We start from the raw sequence: 16,710 nt of genomic DNA on the forward strand, positions 1-16,710 counted from the left end.
AGATCACGACTTGAGCCAAAGTCGGACCCTCATCCAACTGAGCCATCCAGGCGCCCCTAAGTATAGGAATTTTAGAACAAATGTAATGTAGCTAATCATGCAGGGAGAACACTTAAAACTTTATTTCTGATACTGTATTTCAGAGACCATCATGCAGACATCAGAGACCGGGTCGGACACAGGTTCGACAGTGACTTTACAGACATCTGTGGCTAGTCAAGCAGCGGTACCTACCCAGGTGGTGCAGCAGGTACCGGTACAACAACAGGTAAGGAGCTGCTGTTCGCAGAGAAATGCTGTGCCTCTCCTTGTGTTGACTCTCCCACGCAGCTGTGTCCAAAGGGGATTTAGACTACACTTGCTAGTCCTGTGGGTGCTAACATTGGTTTGGTTCCGTTCTTAGGTTAATGAAGCAAATGTTTCTTGAGCCTTTCCTGGATGTGGCAAATTCTCTCCGTGTGGGGCTATCGGGATACAAAGAAAAGGAGCCCAACTGTATAAATCCCTCTTCTGAAAGAGTTTCTCTCTTAACTCCTAAAGAAAACACTGCTTTCTGACTTGACCATCCTCCCTCTCTTCTCCCCTCTCTTATTCTTTATCACAACACCCTATTTCTCTCTTACCGAAGTATCAGCGATCACAGTTTCATATAATTGGCTCCCAGTAAGTGGTACTTAATGGAGGGGTTGTGCGTACCTTACAGGCAAGGATTTCACCTTTGTGATGTTTTGGGAAAGGTCTGAATATTACGGCGACTGAAAAAATAGTGTTGAATGAAAATTAAATGATCTTAAAGGTCTGGAGATCTGACTCATCCCACGTAAAGAATTGGGAATGAATTCATCATCACACGTTTACTACAGAGCTTATTCAAACCCAGGACACTCGGTCTGTTTCGGGAAGATACTGACGACGTAAATGCTCTTCATGCCGGATAATAGTTCTGTCAGGTGGATGGTGAACACCTTGGCCTGTCATTTCTTCCAAAGAGTAGTGAGAAATTAAATGAGAAAGATCGTATCAAGCATTCTCTTGAGACTTGAGATTTGCCTGTAATTTCTTAGTATCAAGGAGAAACTTTAGCAAATGTTGCTCTTACAATTACCAAAAAAGTAACTAGGGAAAGGGATGTATTTTCCTAAATGACAGACAGATTAAGGTAGAATTCTTTTCAGGAGGTAGAAGTGTGATGGACAGGGAGAGTGCTGTCACCAAGAAGAAGCTTTTGAAAAATTTTCCCGGGGGCTCCTGGGTAGCTCAGTCGCTTAAGCGTGTGACCTTGGCTCAGGTCATGATCTGGTGGTCTGTGAGTTTGAGCCCTGCATTAGGCTCTGGGCTGATAGCTCAGAGCCTGGAGCCTGCTTCAGATTCTGTGTCTCCCTCTCTCTGCCCTTCCCCCACTCGCGCTCTCTTTCTTTCTCAAAAACAAATAAACATTAAAAAAGAAATTTAAAAAAAGAAAATGTTAAAAAAATTTTTTTCCTCTATGTTCCTTTTTTATTTTTTTTAAATGTCTATTTATTATTGAAAGAGATAGAGTCGAGTGGTGGAGGGGTAGAGAGACAGAGACACAGAATCTGAAAGCAGGCTCCAGGGTCTGAGCTGTCAGCACAGAGCCCAACATGGGGCTTGAACCCACGAACCATGAGATCATGACCCGAGCCGAGTTGGACGCCCAACCAACTGAGCCATCCAGGCACCCCATCTGTATGTTCCTTTTTATAACATCATGTTGTATTTCCTGATTTATGGTATCTTTTTTTTTCTCTGAAATTACTAATTTTTTAAAACTTGTTGGAAGTTTTTCCTTTAGAATCCATTTCCTTCACACTACTTTGTTTTTTGTTTTGTGAGTTTTTTTTTTAATCTTTTATTTTTGAGGCTTTTCTCAGATGTCTGCTAATCTTTGGGTGTTTATCCATATTTAAAAGCATGAGGGTAAACAGCTGATTTGAATGCATGAGTGGGTCTTGTTAACTTCAATACAGGGTCATTTGACTGGGCTTTTTAACTGGGGACCGTCTGATGTTCTTTGTTTTTCCTCTTGGGTTGTCATTTTTTTTTTTTTTTTCTTTTCGGGTTGTCATATTTTTAAAGAAGACTTCTCCAGCTTCCTCCCTGGAGCATAAACTTGGCTTCCTGAAAGCTGAGTAGGGGAAGAGAGTTGGGTATTTCTTGCCTCGATTCACTTAATCCTTCTTTTTTTCACATGGTATCACCCGTGGTTGGTCTTCCTTAGTGTAGAGATTAGGCCAAAGAATAAATCTCCGAACTTTCACCAAAGTTAGGGAAAGCAGTCACCCACCTCACTGCTTGCAGTTCGTGGAGGGCCTCTGATTGGTGCTTAAGTAGAATCACTTTTTATATGAAATACCTACCTTACAAAACAAACATTGCGGAGTTCCTGGGTGGCTCAGTCAGTTAAGCGTCCGACTCGGTTTCAGCTCAGGTCATGATCTTAGGGCTCGTGAGATTGATCCCCGTGTCGGGCCCCCACGCTGACATTGCAGAGCCTGCTTGGGATTCTCTCTCTCCCTCTCTCTGTGTTCCCTCACCTGCTCTCTCTCTCTCTCTCTCTCTCAAAATAAATAAACTTAAAAAAAAAAATTGCTACCAGAAATGGAAAATCAGTATCACCAGCCGTAAATAGAAGATCATATGTACGCACACATTAACTTGTCCATGTCCTCGTAGAAAATAATGTCATGTACACGTGGACCACACTTTGGAAAACATTGTGCTAGGCCATATGGCTCATTTTTAGCAGGCATATTTTTCAGTGCCTCAAGTTAGCTCTTTCCTCTAGGACATTCCAGGCAGGTGATAGTTTACACCCCCTTACACCAAGCAAAGAAGGTGAGAACTCTTTGTTTTCTTTTTGTCAACAAAGTGTTTTATTTCACATAGTGGGTTAGTGTGATATTTGCCCAGAGTTACCTGTGATATAGTCCTTCCAGGCTTATTTGGAAGGAATTTTTTCTCCTCTGTCATTTTGTTCTTTTCTTTTTTTTTCTTCCTTTTTTTTTTTTTGAAACTAGAAACGTGTCACGTTTTTAAAAAGATTTTTTAATGTTTATTTTTGAGAAGGAGAGAGAGAGAGAGCGAGCAGGGGAGGGACAGAGAAGAGAGGGAGACACAGAATCCAAAGCAGGCTCCAGGCTCCACGCTGTCAGCACAGAGTCCAAAGTGGGGCCAGAACTCACAAACCGCGAGATCGTGACCTGAGCCGAAGTCGGACACTTAGCCATCTGAGCCACCCAGGCACCCCTGGAAAAGTGTCACGTTTGACACTGCCTAGTGCATTCTAACAGTGTCCCTGTGGATATATTTTCTATAACTGATTAGATCACTCCTGCAGTAATTTCCTACTGCTCTTAACTTGTGTGTAACCTTTGTATTGTTAATGTGCTGATGTCATTCTTGAGTTTTCAAACCGTGGTGGGACACCTTTAAAAGCTTCTCACCTTTGTCACCGACCCATGACGGATATTGAAATTATAGCATTGATGTCAAAAGTAGTTACTTCTATTGTTTCAACTTTATTTATTTATCCATTTATTTATTTGAGAGAAAGAGTGCGTGAGCAGGAGAGGGACAGAGGGAGTGGGAGAGAGACTCTTAAGCAGGCTCCATGCTGAGAGTAGAGCCCAACTCAGAGCTTGATCCTATGACCCTGGGATCATGACCTGAGTCAAAATCAAAAGTTGGATGCTCAACTGACTGAGCCATCCAGGGTGCTCCACATTGATTGAACTTTTATTGTGTCTTTGCTTTGGTCACTTTGATGTGAAGACAAGGTGTATAGCTCAAAATTTTTTAAGGTTGAGGCATGTGATGCTGTATTTTTTAGAAAGTTGAGAGACCAGACAATTTTAAGATCTAATGTATATAGTTCTGTTTCTTCAAAGCACCAAGGTTTTAATCTCACTGTGTAATAAGTACCAAGTAAAATGTTGATTCTAAAATTATTTCTGTGGTTTCTCATTTATTCTGTATGATCTCAAGAATCAACTTTCCACCTTTCCTTAGACAGTCTGGTTCAGGAATAGAGAATTCTGAGCAATGACTACATGGTCTTGTTATATAATACTTTGTCAAATTTCCTGTCTTTTATAATTTTTCATCATTTCACAAAACACCATAGAGTCTCAAGCTTCCAAATAAGGACATTGTTGCCCAATTCAATAGAATCTCTAAAAATATTCAAATTCACTATCTCGATTAGTTACTAAACTTTTGATATTACTCATCCTATCATCTCTATAAAAAGACTTCTTAGACTGTATAGACCATGGCTAGAAATGAGTTGTTCCCCCCTGCCTTCCCCTGCCTTCAGTGATTTGTTACAGTTTCTTGTAGGTTATTCTTCCATTTGGCCAATAGATGGCTAAATCTGAGAGGTCTTTGACCCTACTTGCTCTAGAACTGAATGATAAGTCCAGGAGAGGGAAGAAGGAAAATGTCCTCCACTCTTCAGTTCTCTCTCACAGCCAGCCAGTTGAGATGCTTTTCAAAGCAGAACCTAGACAGAAGTCCGAACATACACTCCTTGTTTTCATTTTGGGCTTCAGGTGTTCCATAATGGCGCTGACACAGAAGAGAATTCCTAATCCACCCTGAACCAGGGCCCCGGGACTTTTTCTCCCTTTCATGTTTCCCAGTGTTAACTGCCCCTCCGACTACAGCTCTTACTCTGCCTACGGTCTCTGCCCATCTTCCTCTTAGAAGAAAGCCCACATGTTTTCTGTCAAAGTGGATCCGAGTGTTGCCCCTGTACCGCTTCTTGTAAACATAACATCCCAGGTTCAGTGGAGCCCTGGGGTCGAGGGGCTTCTGTTTGAATTCAGAGAAAAAACTCTTGTGTCACATTAGCTGTCAACATTGTTTAAGTTCTTGTATTATTCAGAGATTGTGTCTTTACCGTTTCCTGCCCGGGGACTCTGTTTCTTTCTAGCGGGTCTTTGGTATGTAACTGGGACATTGAAACCTTTTTTTATGTGATGGAGGAAAACTCATTTCAAGATCATGTTCAGGTAAGAATCTCTGTTTTTATATAAGTCATCTCTCTGGGCAGTGACTCTTCTCTATAATTTGAGTTATCAGAATGAATAGAATAGCCGTATTCTGGGAGTATTGTTGCTTTTGTAGCCGTATTGTTTCTTTTTGGTGAGTGTCAATCTGTCACATATTTAGCATTGCCACATAAGTTGTGGTACATCCTGGCAAGTGAGCATTTCCTCCCTGTGGTCAAAGGGATAAATGACATTTTGTTTGAGAAACAAGCTTCAGTCAGGATTGCCAGTTAGTTAGGTTCTAGGCGAAGGGCAGTCTTCAAGAAGGGTAGATTTTAAATGAATCCCGGTAGATCTATTTATTACGGGTATCTTTAACACGAAGCCTCAAATTTTAGCAAGTAGATTTTAGGAAAGGAATTTTGATACAAATACTCCTGAGATCCTCACATGAGACCACACCTTCAACAAGGGGTCATTTTTATGCTCACTTGTGTTTGCCATGTTCCCTCTGTGTAGTATATATCGTCACAACCCGAGAAACTGTGATTAGCAGCATGCCCGTGAGAAAGTTCTTGTGATGGAAGCAATGAACAGTGATTAAGGGGAACAAAAGGTTGTCGGTAGTATATTAAATCTATAACAGAATATTGTATTGGCTCAGAATCTGATCAGTAATATCTCGAATGGCTCCCTTTGCCAGTTTGGAGAGCTAAGTCTGAGGTAGTGCCCTCGATCAGTCCTGTCTTTTTCTTTTCTGTTCAGGGTCAAGAGAGAGTTGCTTTCTGTGCATTCTAGCTTTGATGGACAGAAATAGAATTCTTTTCATTTGAGACCTTTATCTCATCTAATCAGTAGAAACAAAGACATTTTTCGTTGGTTTGCTCTTATTTGGGATTTGATTCCCATTGGCTTGGTTACCTAAGGGGACAGTGTTCTCCTAATTAAGACTGTGACAGACATCCTAAAAGATGGGGCTACATTTTAAAATGAATTCCAGTTGAATGTCTTTTTGTAGGAAAACAAAAGACAGTGATTTTATCTCTTGAAGAGCATATTTATTTTATTTTTCAGAGCCAGAACTGCTTATTTTTAGGATCTAATATAAAAAGGTGTTTCAAGGGAACATGCTGATTTACAATTGAAATAAATTTCATTGTGCCAATCGAATATGAAGGCCTTTTAGTTGAACATCTCTGCTGAGTACTATTTAAATAGTGCAGTAATCATATGCAGTGGTTCTCTGTTAAGTGACTTTAAACATACTTTCTCGTCTGGAGTTCAATCATTATGATCAGTTTAGGATATTGTAGTTTCAGAGGACTATGCCCGGCACTGTGTTAAACGTGCCTCATTTCTTCACTCATTTCTTCAGCTGAGATAAGACACTTAGCATGAGTTAGAATCAACAGATCAGCTTCAAATAATGTTAAAAATGATTGGCGTATGATTTTCAGCTGGAGGAAGTGACACATGAAGGCAAAACACCTCTCCCCTTTGGTTCTATCTCAGGATCTTGTCTCCAGGTCTTGGTTGTATCTGTCTCTAATTCCGTGGCAGCTTAGGATCCAATAGTTACAGCCACATCATCTGTAGTGAGTAGAAGCCATGTTGTTGAACCCATGCTTGACTTCCATGCCTGCTTCCATGGCCACTGGGTTCATCGGCCCTTTCGGCAACGACTGGAATGGCCAAGCAAAGAGATTTACTGGCATCCACATGAGGTGTCTCAGAGGTGATTTGACACGGTACCTGACTGTAGGAAGCTAACTTTTGAGGGAGACAGCTGTTGTTACAAAATTGGATACTGATCGCCTCAGGGGGAAACCGTGGAGATTGTTCTTGGGAGTAAAGATCAGTAATATCTTCACCATGGATGTGACCTTTGAGCCACGTGCTGAAGGAAAAGTTGGAGGGCGTAAGAAAAACAAACCGGAGGAGAGCGTTTCTGGTAGAGTCAGGCATGGAAGAGCCCAAGGGAAATCGGGGAGTCTGACGGGTTGGTGACAGAGCTAGGAAGTGAGGAATGTGGGAGTGTGTTTCCCAAGAACTTCTTGCGGGAGGTTGAGTCAGATGACGTATTTGTGGTGTTTTTACATGTGCTCCCTCCCCAGTGTTTTCGTTCTTTTCCCTCTTCAGTTGACGTATTTCATTCTCTGTTTCCCCACTGCCGGTTTTCTCGACAATCTGTACTTGTCTAGTACATTTCCCTTTTGTCCAACCACTTCTTAATCCTGTGAAATTTGGATGCTACTCATGCAACTGTGGATACTGTGCACTTTTGATGGAGCCAAACCCAAAAATATTCTCTAGGATTTTTCTGGATTTTTCCTTGACACTTAAAAACTGTTGACTGTCCTCATCGCTCTTATTCTGTGGCTTTTGGGCTTCCCGTTTTATTTCTTGAGGGCTACTTCGTCCAGGAAGAAGCAGGTTTTGTAGAGGTGAAGAGACTGAGATTCAGAGTTAGAAGTTGTGGGTTCAAATCCTGTTGCTAGCTCTTTCTAGTTATATGATCTTGGGCAAATTATTAACCTTACCTGAGACTTAATTTCCTCATGTAAAAGAGGGATAATAATATCTGGCGTATACTTGGCCGCAAATATTAAATAATCTATTTCCTAAATCGTTTAAGGTAGTACCTGGTATATAATAAGCCTCCAGTAAGAAAATTTTTTTTTCCTGTTGGTCTTTTCCTTGTTATTAGTAGTATTATCTGATTCCTCTAATTTGGAGGGTTTTTTGACCCCCTTTACCATAAGGTTTGGCCTTGGGTCTTCCCTTTTGCCCTCACTCTCAAGTAACTCTTCTTCTGCAGCTCTTTTAGTCTTAAAACCAGTTGCTTTCATTTTCTCTACTAAGCATAAAACTGTGGTCCTTCTGTGTATTGCTCTGGCTTTCGAGTTAGGGAGGCACAGGCTCTAGATCAGAATGGGCGCCAACTTGGTCTGACCTGCAGGGGCAGCATTGGGATTCTCTCTCCTGGATCGGAACCCAGTGCGGTCACCAGAGTGATTAGAGAAAACGCCAGAGGATTTCTCAGTCAGTATCCAGAATACCTCCAGAATTTTATTCACTTCATGAAATGTAATAATTTTGGATCATGTGTGGGGTTGTGGTAGGATATAAGAGTTTGGGAAATGAAAGCAAGAATATTATATTAATATCTTAGCCAGACTGATTGGAATTTGGGCTTCCAGTTAGAAGAGACTTGAATTATTCATTTAGTGCAACTATCCCAAAAGACCTTCCAGTGTTGAATTGTGGAAAATTTTCTTCTTCAATAATCCTCTTAGTTGTATAGACTTATTTTAGGTGATTCCATTATTTTGGAATTAGAGGTATGTAATATTTCCTATGAAAATCTAATTTGCTTATCAAACCATCAATTTCAACATCAGGACTTTTTTTTGTTGTTGTTGCTTGGAAAATCCAATGTGTCCTATAAAATTGTTTTACAGGAGTAGAAAGTAGAAAAGTTTAAGATAACTAGCACCTCAGTTTACGTATACTTTGAATAAGGTGACACAAAATTTAAACAGAGCACTCTGGCCCTCTTTGCGAAAGCAAATCAGAGGAATTCTTTATCTGTACTAAAGATGCATTTCCAGTATAATAGATCTCAGTACAACTCAGCCTGTTCATTGTCAGTATCTGAAAGGAAGAGAAATTTTAAGGTCCAAATAAAAATTATGTATAGTCTGAGCTAGTCAAGGAAGTCTTTCCGGAGGAAGTGACTTTTAAGCTAAGATTAAAGAGTAGAAGTAACCAGTGAGGGAATGAAAGTGTTTTCTGTGGGGTCAAAATGGCGGAGGAGAGAGGGGAACAAAGGGTGAACGATGAGATGGGGTCTTAGGTGACTCCTGGTCTGACAATATAAGCTATTGGAGTTTTCAGTAATAACTCATTGTGAAGTTGACCACCGTTCAACTTTGTCAGAAATCCAGTGGAAACAGGGAATCAAATAGTAGTAGCTGCCATGGGCGCCTGGGTGGTTCAGTTGGTTGAGCATCCGACTTCCACTCGGGTCTTGATCTCATAGTTCGTGAGTTCAAACCCCCACGTTGGGCTTTGCGCTGACATCGTGGAGCCTGCTTCGGATTCTCTGTCTCCCTCACTCTCTGCCCCTTCCGGGCTCTTTCTGTCGCTCAAAAATAAACAGACATTAAAAATAATAAAAACAATAGTAACTGCCATTTACTGAGCACCTGTTGTCTGCCATTCCCTGTGCCTGATGATCAGTCCGTCATTTCTAAAACTTGTCGCAACCATGTCCACTTCGGGTTTTCTTGCCCCTGATAGCAGTTCCTGAGATGCTCTTGTGGAAGCTGTCAGGATACTGGAACACAGTAGGTGAGTCATCTGCTCTCCCGGACACTTTTACAACCAGGCGAATTGCTCATCACAATTCTTCAGTCTCACCACCTGTACTAAAGCAGCACGTCGGAAGGTTAATTCTGTGGAACACTTAACGCCCATCTTTTCTGTCCACGAGAAGTGATCATTTTGCCCTTTCCCCCAGGGCTGATTTTAGAAATAGACACACATGGGATGCCCCTTTACTTTCTTTACAAATTTGTGTTGACGTCAGTCAAGGCCATGTGTGCGGAGACTCCCATGCTTTGTTTTCCTCGCACACAGCCCTCGCGAACTGATAGACTTCCCGTTTAAAGCAGATCAGAGCCACCCTCTTTGTCCCGGCTGCCTCGTTGCTCAGTGCGACGTTCTAAACCTGTTGTTTAAAACTAATCTACCTTCCTTCAGTCAGGATCTTTTTAGCCGGGAGTCATAGCCAAGTGGTCTGACTGCACAGCCCGAGCACCTAAGCGTACTCAGAGATAAAGCACTCAGATGAGCTCTATCAAGATCAGCTGTTAAGTGGTATAAGCTCACTGACATACCAGTGCTAAACACGGTGGTCCCACGGCAAGGAACATAATATACTTTATGTCAAGAAGGATTGGTTTTAGCTTTGTGAATCACAGTGCAGTTCTGAGAAATCCCGCAGGCAAAGCGAGTGAGAGCGACTGAGGTATAAGGAGCTATTCAAGCAAAATAACTAACAAGTAAAAAAAAAAAAAAAAAAAAAATTACAAACCCTGAACTTCCTAAAGCCCTTTCTAAACTCAGATCGTAAGGATGAGCATCAGTACATATAGAACCTTGGGGGAAAAAGAGAAGGAAAAAATGATAAAAATCAATGTAGTAAAAATGTTATTATTCAGATAATCTGGGGAGAGGAGAGCTGGGAATATTGTGTATAATTCTTGCAACTCTTCCAGAAGTCTGAAATCCTATCAAAAGAAAAAGCGTTTAAAGATCAATACCAATCGAAGTTTGTTAAGTTTGAGCTCCTAGTAAGGAAAGGAAAAACATCTAGAGGAAAATCGGTTTTGAGATTTTTATTGCACTCTCTTCACATTCCTCATCAACTGTCCAGTTTTGAGAAGTACTATAAAGAAAATTCATACGTACGTACATACATACATATGCAAGCAAGCCAGATTGATCAACACATAAAGCAAAAGATCAATTAAAAACTGGTGATATTTTTAAGACTCTTAGGAACACAAATGTGTATAATGAGTTGGTGGTACAGTTGAGGACTGCCTAAAATTCTGGTTGCTAGAAAATGCAAACTAAATTACTCTCCAGAAAAAAAGACAAAAAAAAAAAAAAAAGCATTAGAAGTTAGAAATTAGGTCTTAAACTCAACAAAAATGACTGGCCTGTTTGTGGCTTTGACTTTTGTCGTAATTAGTGCCAGTGTATATCCCAAGTGTAGAAAGGCCCAGACGACTCCCATCTCAGCTCTGAGGAAAACCGGGCTCATCAAATCATTCGATTAGCAAGCTTTTAAAAAGTCATCCAACTTCATATTATAATCGACATTAACTATTGAATGGGGAAGCAGGTAGCATAAGTTTTTTCATTTATTTATTTTGAGAGAGAGTGAGAGAGAGAACAGGGGAGGGGCAGAGAGCGAGGGAGAGAGAGAGAATCCCAAGCAGGCCTCACACTGTCAGCCCAGAGCCCGATATGGGGCTCAAACCCACGAACTGTGAGATCATGACCTGAGCCCAAATCAAGAGTCAGATGCTTAACCAGCTGAGCCACTCAGGCATCCCTATGATCCTGATTTTTAAAGGTTGCTTTCAGGGGTTATCTTTTATTTCTATAAGGTATCATTTTAATGGGTGACAAAAAAAGATAGGCCTCAAAACTGAAAATAGAAATATATAGGACTTTTATTTCTGGTTTGTGAGTTGGTCAAGCTGTTTCTCGTAAATCTATATCACTATCCAAAGCCATGATTTTTTTTTTCTTTCTCCCTTTACTACTTGGTGTTTCTGGTGTATTAAGTCTTGGTAGCTTGGGATTCTCTTAAATCTGTGCTTTCTTGTTATTAGCAATGTTAGCTTTTTAAAAGTACTAGGATTAAAGAAGAAAAGTGAAATAAAAATAAATAAGAAAAGATAGCACTTGAAATAGAAGAAGAAAGGTAATTCTTTTTTTTTTTTTAATGTTTATTTCTGAGAGGGAGAATGAGTGACAGAGAATAAGAGTAGGGGCGGGGCAGAGAGAGGGAGACAGAGAATCCCATACAGGCTCTGTGCTGTCAGAGCAAAGCCCAACATGGGGTTCGAACGCACAACTCCTGAGATCATAACCTGAGCTGAAATCAAGACTTGGATGCTTAACCGACTGAGCCACACAGTGCCCCAGAAGAAAGGTAATTCTTAAATGAAAATGCTTATTAATAAAATTAGGTTCAAAAGGCACTGTGTCCCATTTGTGGATCTCAGGCTAACTTTGCATGTCATCACTAGCAGAATTAAACCGTAATATACGTGGACATGAGTTGTTTTTGTTTTGTAAGTGAAACCGTACCTGTATGTTGAAATAATAGGGCAAACTTATTTCTGAAGTTTTTGGAAAGTGATACTAATTTTACTTTGAATGAACCTAAGCTTTCATTCCCAGTGGTAATAATTTTTCTGAGTTTCTTATGAAACTGACCAGGCCATTGATTACAGTCCCATTTATGACCCCTGATAACATACTCTGTGCAAACAAAGCCTTTTTACCAATGATTTCTCCTTTGTGTCATTGTGCTTGTTTTTGAGGCTTTGCCTTAACACTGAGGTTCACGAATGTGTCTGTTGCCTGTGGTTCATTGATCTGGTAGATGGTTATACATTTAAAACTTGTGATTACTCTTAATTTTTCTCAGCAATCTCATAAATACATTTCACAGACATTGAGCATTTCTTCAGGCACTTATTTTAAATAGATGTTTTAAAATAACAAAGCAAAACCCCATCAGAGAAGTTGAGGAACCGGATCTAGGGGGAAAATGGCCCGGAGAAGCTGGTGTAATAAACAAAACCCATCACCTTTAAGTAGTCGGTATAAAAATAGTGCTGCCTTGCTAACAGATCTTGGTAGACAGTTTAGGTCACACATGGGAGGTGTTTTTGATGTTTGAACTTTTTTCATGTCTCTGTTTTGGGTGGTGCTCCCTGTGAAGCACTGGTACAGTCACCCGAAAATATTAGAAACGTGGGCTAAAGGAGCAGTGGCTTGACTTTGATCTCAGGAGGCGTTGAGTGAGTGGACGCCCCGTGTGTCACTTGCACGCCATGTGGGATCGAGCAGGTTACTTCAACCTGCCTGCCCTTCAGCTGCCACAGCTGTGTTCCAGAGCTCCATTTGGTGATGGCACACCTGTTAGGTGGCAGGAACTGTACCTGCTCTGGGGACACGAGGAACCTGAAGGTTAGGGCACAGAGACGGGCAGGTAAACAGAAATGGCACAGAGAGTGCCGGTGCGTGAGGCATGCACTGCATAAGGACGTAGAGGAACAGAGAAGAAGCAGAGTATGGTTTGGAAGGGGAGTCAGTTGGCCGGAGGAGGCAATTGTGGGGGGACTTCCTGGATGAGCACCACCCAGTCTTTGTTTCTTTATCCTTGATGCCGACGATGTACCCGGAACTGTTAGTAGAATCAAACGAGAAAAATCTTTGTAATGGTGCTTTGTAAAGTGCACAGCATTTTGCAAGTCTGAGGACAGAATTATTGGTTCACTGTATCAGACACTCTGCTAGGACCTGGAGGGAAGAAAATGATGGCAAACAGCAGTGTTTCTCAGAATGTGGCAAAGAGATACAGATATCTCTTCAGGAATCGTGTGTGTGTGTGTGTGTGTGTGTGTGTGTGTGTGTGTGTGTGTGTGTTTATAGATAATCCTTACAGTGAAACTGTGAACTTGTTCTAGATTATCCGAATTACTGCGTTATAACTGAGAGCGCTGTTCAGTTTCATTGTGTTCTCATATATGTTTATGACCTTATGGGTGTTAGTTTGAATTGCTGTAATTGTCTTGGGCCAATGAGGTAGAATGGAGGCAGCCTTGATATGAAAGTGATCAAGGCTGATTGATGACCACAGATAGACTGAACACAAAAGAAGTTTCATCATACTAGTTGGCCCCACAAGTAGCATTATTTATACCTCGGTTTATGTTGGCACATGTTTAATAATATTTTATTGAACACTAGAGGTCAGCAGTCATGGTACCAGAGAGGCATGGCTGATCCCCACACTAGGCTGAGTCTTTCTGTCATACATTGCTCGAGCCACATGTCCCTTTCCCTCACAGTCTGTTTTGTCATTGTGACTTTAATTGGTTTATGTGATTAATGTCTTTCTCCAGAACTTTATCATAAATTGATGATCCACAGACCAAGTCTTCTTTTGCTCCTACCATAGTACAGCCGAAATACACATGACCTGTCTGGCACATAATAGGTGCTCAGTAAGTAATCAATTTATTGAATTGATGAGTGAACTAGCTAATAACTGGAGTGTCTAAATTAATAGTGATTGAAAATACTTACTGACATGTTTAGTGTTAAATATGCACACGCACACGTGCTGTTTTTTAAATTCTATAATTCTGAATAGTGTAAATTTATCACTATGGGATGTCTCCAAAGTAGAATACCTACTCCTAGGTTTGTGCAAGAAGATTAGAAGAAGAGGAAGAAATGTTAGAATGTCTGTTATTTTACTTTTGCCTAAAAATAAGAAACACAGCTAAAATGTAAGAAACTATGTATATCACATGGTAATGGAGGCATCCCGAGGAAGAGAAGTTGATGACAGCCTTCTCATTTGTTTGTTACATTTTTTATGTTTCCGACAAGGTGGATTAATGGAGTCTGTACTCTAGTTTTGATTAAACTAACTTCATAATATGGACAGGCCAGGCAACTTAAAAAAATTCCCACATATACACTGCAGATTGAAGATAGCACACGTAATTGCAGAAACAACAAAGGTAGCAGAATGAACGCTTCCCTAATTCTCTGATAGTCACAGAGCAAATATGTGTTTAGACAGCTCAGAGTTGTCTCCACAAGTTCCTAGTACTAAGATTTTCGAAGTACATCTTCAGTGATGAACCTCTCACCTAAGTATGTATTATGCCATGAGATTAACTACTGAAGTTGCCTCAATTAACAGGACACTTCAATATTTGATCTTTAGCGTTTTATTGTATAATTTCCATTTTTCTGTTATGTTTTACTAAATGTATCCTTCTAATACAATAGAATATGTGATTTATAAATAAATTGTTTTTAAGAGTGAAAAATGACGGGGCGCCTGGGTGGCTCAGTCGGTTGAGCGTCCGACTTCAGCTCAGGTCACGATCTCACGGTTCGTGAGTTCGAGCCCCGCGTCAGGCTCTGGGCTGATGGCTCAGAGCCTGGAGCCTGCTTCCGATTCTGTGTCTCCCTCTCTCTCTGCCCCTCCCCCATTCATGCTCTGTCTCTCTCTGTCTCAAAAATAAATAAACATTAAAAAAAATTAAAAAAAAAAAAAGAGTGAAAAATGATTTAAAAGCTTGGAAACTTCCCAACTAAAATCTTGCCACCATAGCTATAACTTTCCAGGAAGATGTCGTTTACGTGTGATAAGATTCACCATTTCAGTGCACAGATTGGTGGTTTTTGACAAATACTTGTATACTTGTGTAGACATCATCACAATCAAAATATAGAACATTTTCATCACCCCAAAGGGCTCCCTTGTGCCTCTCTTTGTGCTCACTCGCTCCCCTCCCCCACTCCTCTCTCCAGTAAAATACTGATCTTCTGTCATTTAGATTGTTTTTTTCTTTACTAGTTTTTCTAATACATGAGATCATAAAACATCTACTCCTTTGTGTCTGATCTCTTTCATTCAGCATAATGCTTTGGAGATTCAATCCATGTTCTTGTGTCTGTTAGTGGCTTATTCCTTCCTACCGATGAATAACTGTCCATTATAACAATGTATCACAGCTTGCTCATCCTTTCACCTGTTGTTGAACATTTGGTTTGTTTCCTGTTTTGAACATTCATAGATTAAGTCTTTACGTGGACATATGTTTTTATTTCTCTTGGGTAAAGACCTAGAGGTAGAGTTGTTGGGTCACACAGTAGGTGTTTAACATTGTGAGAGCTGGCCATACTGTGTTCCAGAGTGGTTACACCATTTGATATTTCTACCAAAACTCTCCAAAGAGTTCTGGTTGCTTGACGTTCTTATAAAACTTGGAATTGTTAATGTTTTTAATATTAGCCATGCTAGTGAGTTATGTAGTGGTATCTTACTGTGCTTGCAATTTGCATTTATCACATGACTAATGATGTTGAGAATCTTATGTGCCTCTTCGCCAGCTATATATATATTAATACTTCTAATATTTTAATACTCTACTGGTGGTTTATTATTCTTCCATTTCTACTTTCATTTAAACCCACAAATATAAAATTTGCCTCCAATTAAATGGATTTCTAAAATAAACTTAGATGAGTTCAAATTTTTAAAAAAAAATTTTAAGTTAAAACCCAGGGGAATAAGAAAAGAGAAAATCTAATGATAAATTAACTCATTAATCTAATGATAAATTAGGTCAGGTTATACATTTTCAGTAAGAAATAACCAGAATTATACAATAAAATGACATGGAATGACTTCTTTAACTTTAGAAAAACTTGCATCAGCTTGTATTGAGAAACTTGAGAATTTATGAGTAGATGGTATGCTAATCCAAATCCATTTAAGAAACACGGGGTGACTGCAGTGTATCATGGGCAGAGGTAGACAAGATAAACGGACTACAGCATGATGAGGTCCTCCTCACTGGGATATAGAATCAAGGTAGAGTAGCGGACACGTACTGCTCATCCTGACACAGGCGCGACCGTGAGAGGGTCACGGTGTTATTCTGCCCTTCATTCTGACCGGGAATTAACGGCCTTCAAAGTGGAGATGACAGCTTTGCAGAGAGAGTAATGGTAATCTTCAATCTGCAGAACTTTGTATTCGGCCTCGAATTTTCCAACATGTAGGTAATAGTTTAGGGAATCTCTGTAGTATCATGTAGAATCATGAGTAAGTTTTAGCCACTGAAGCTCGTTCCTTGCATCATAGAGATTAATGGTTGTAATACACCTCCTGCAATTATTGGGCGTAACATTTATGGGATAAATAACTTTTTGTTCTAATTTTGTTCATGACCCTTGTATCACGACCATGATAAATTACATAATTGTGATTAATCCTCATTCAGAGACTGTGGACCCGAAAGCGATCTGGAAAGGCCTCTAGTCCTGTGGGGTTTTTTAACCTGTAATTTTTAAACTT

General features: G+C 40.3%; 1 protein-coding gene across 14 annotated transcripts in view; it reads left to right on the plus strand.

Moving 5' to 3' along the window:
* Positions 1-16,710, plus strand: part of RFX3 (regulatory factor X3) — a 284,537-nt gene that overhangs the window by 128,735 nt on the left and 139,092 nt on the right. For all 14 annotated transcript variants that reach the window (XM_042912333.1, XM_042912320.1, XM_042912327.1 and 11 more), the window contains one exon: positions 144-268. In XM_042912333.1, the coding sequence (XP_042768267.1) occupies positions 152-268 (117 nt within the window). In that variant the 5' untranslated portion in view covers positions 144-151. The remainder of the gene's footprint in view (positions 1-143; positions 269-16,710) is intronic.

Source organism: Panthera leo, chromosome D4, assembly GCF_018350215.1.
Source record: "Panthera leo isolate Ple1 chromosome D4, P.leo_Ple1_pat1.1, whole genome shotgun sequence".
NCBI classification, from domain to species: domain Eukaryota; kingdom Metazoa; phylum Chordata; class Mammalia; order Carnivora; family Felidae; genus Panthera; species Panthera leo.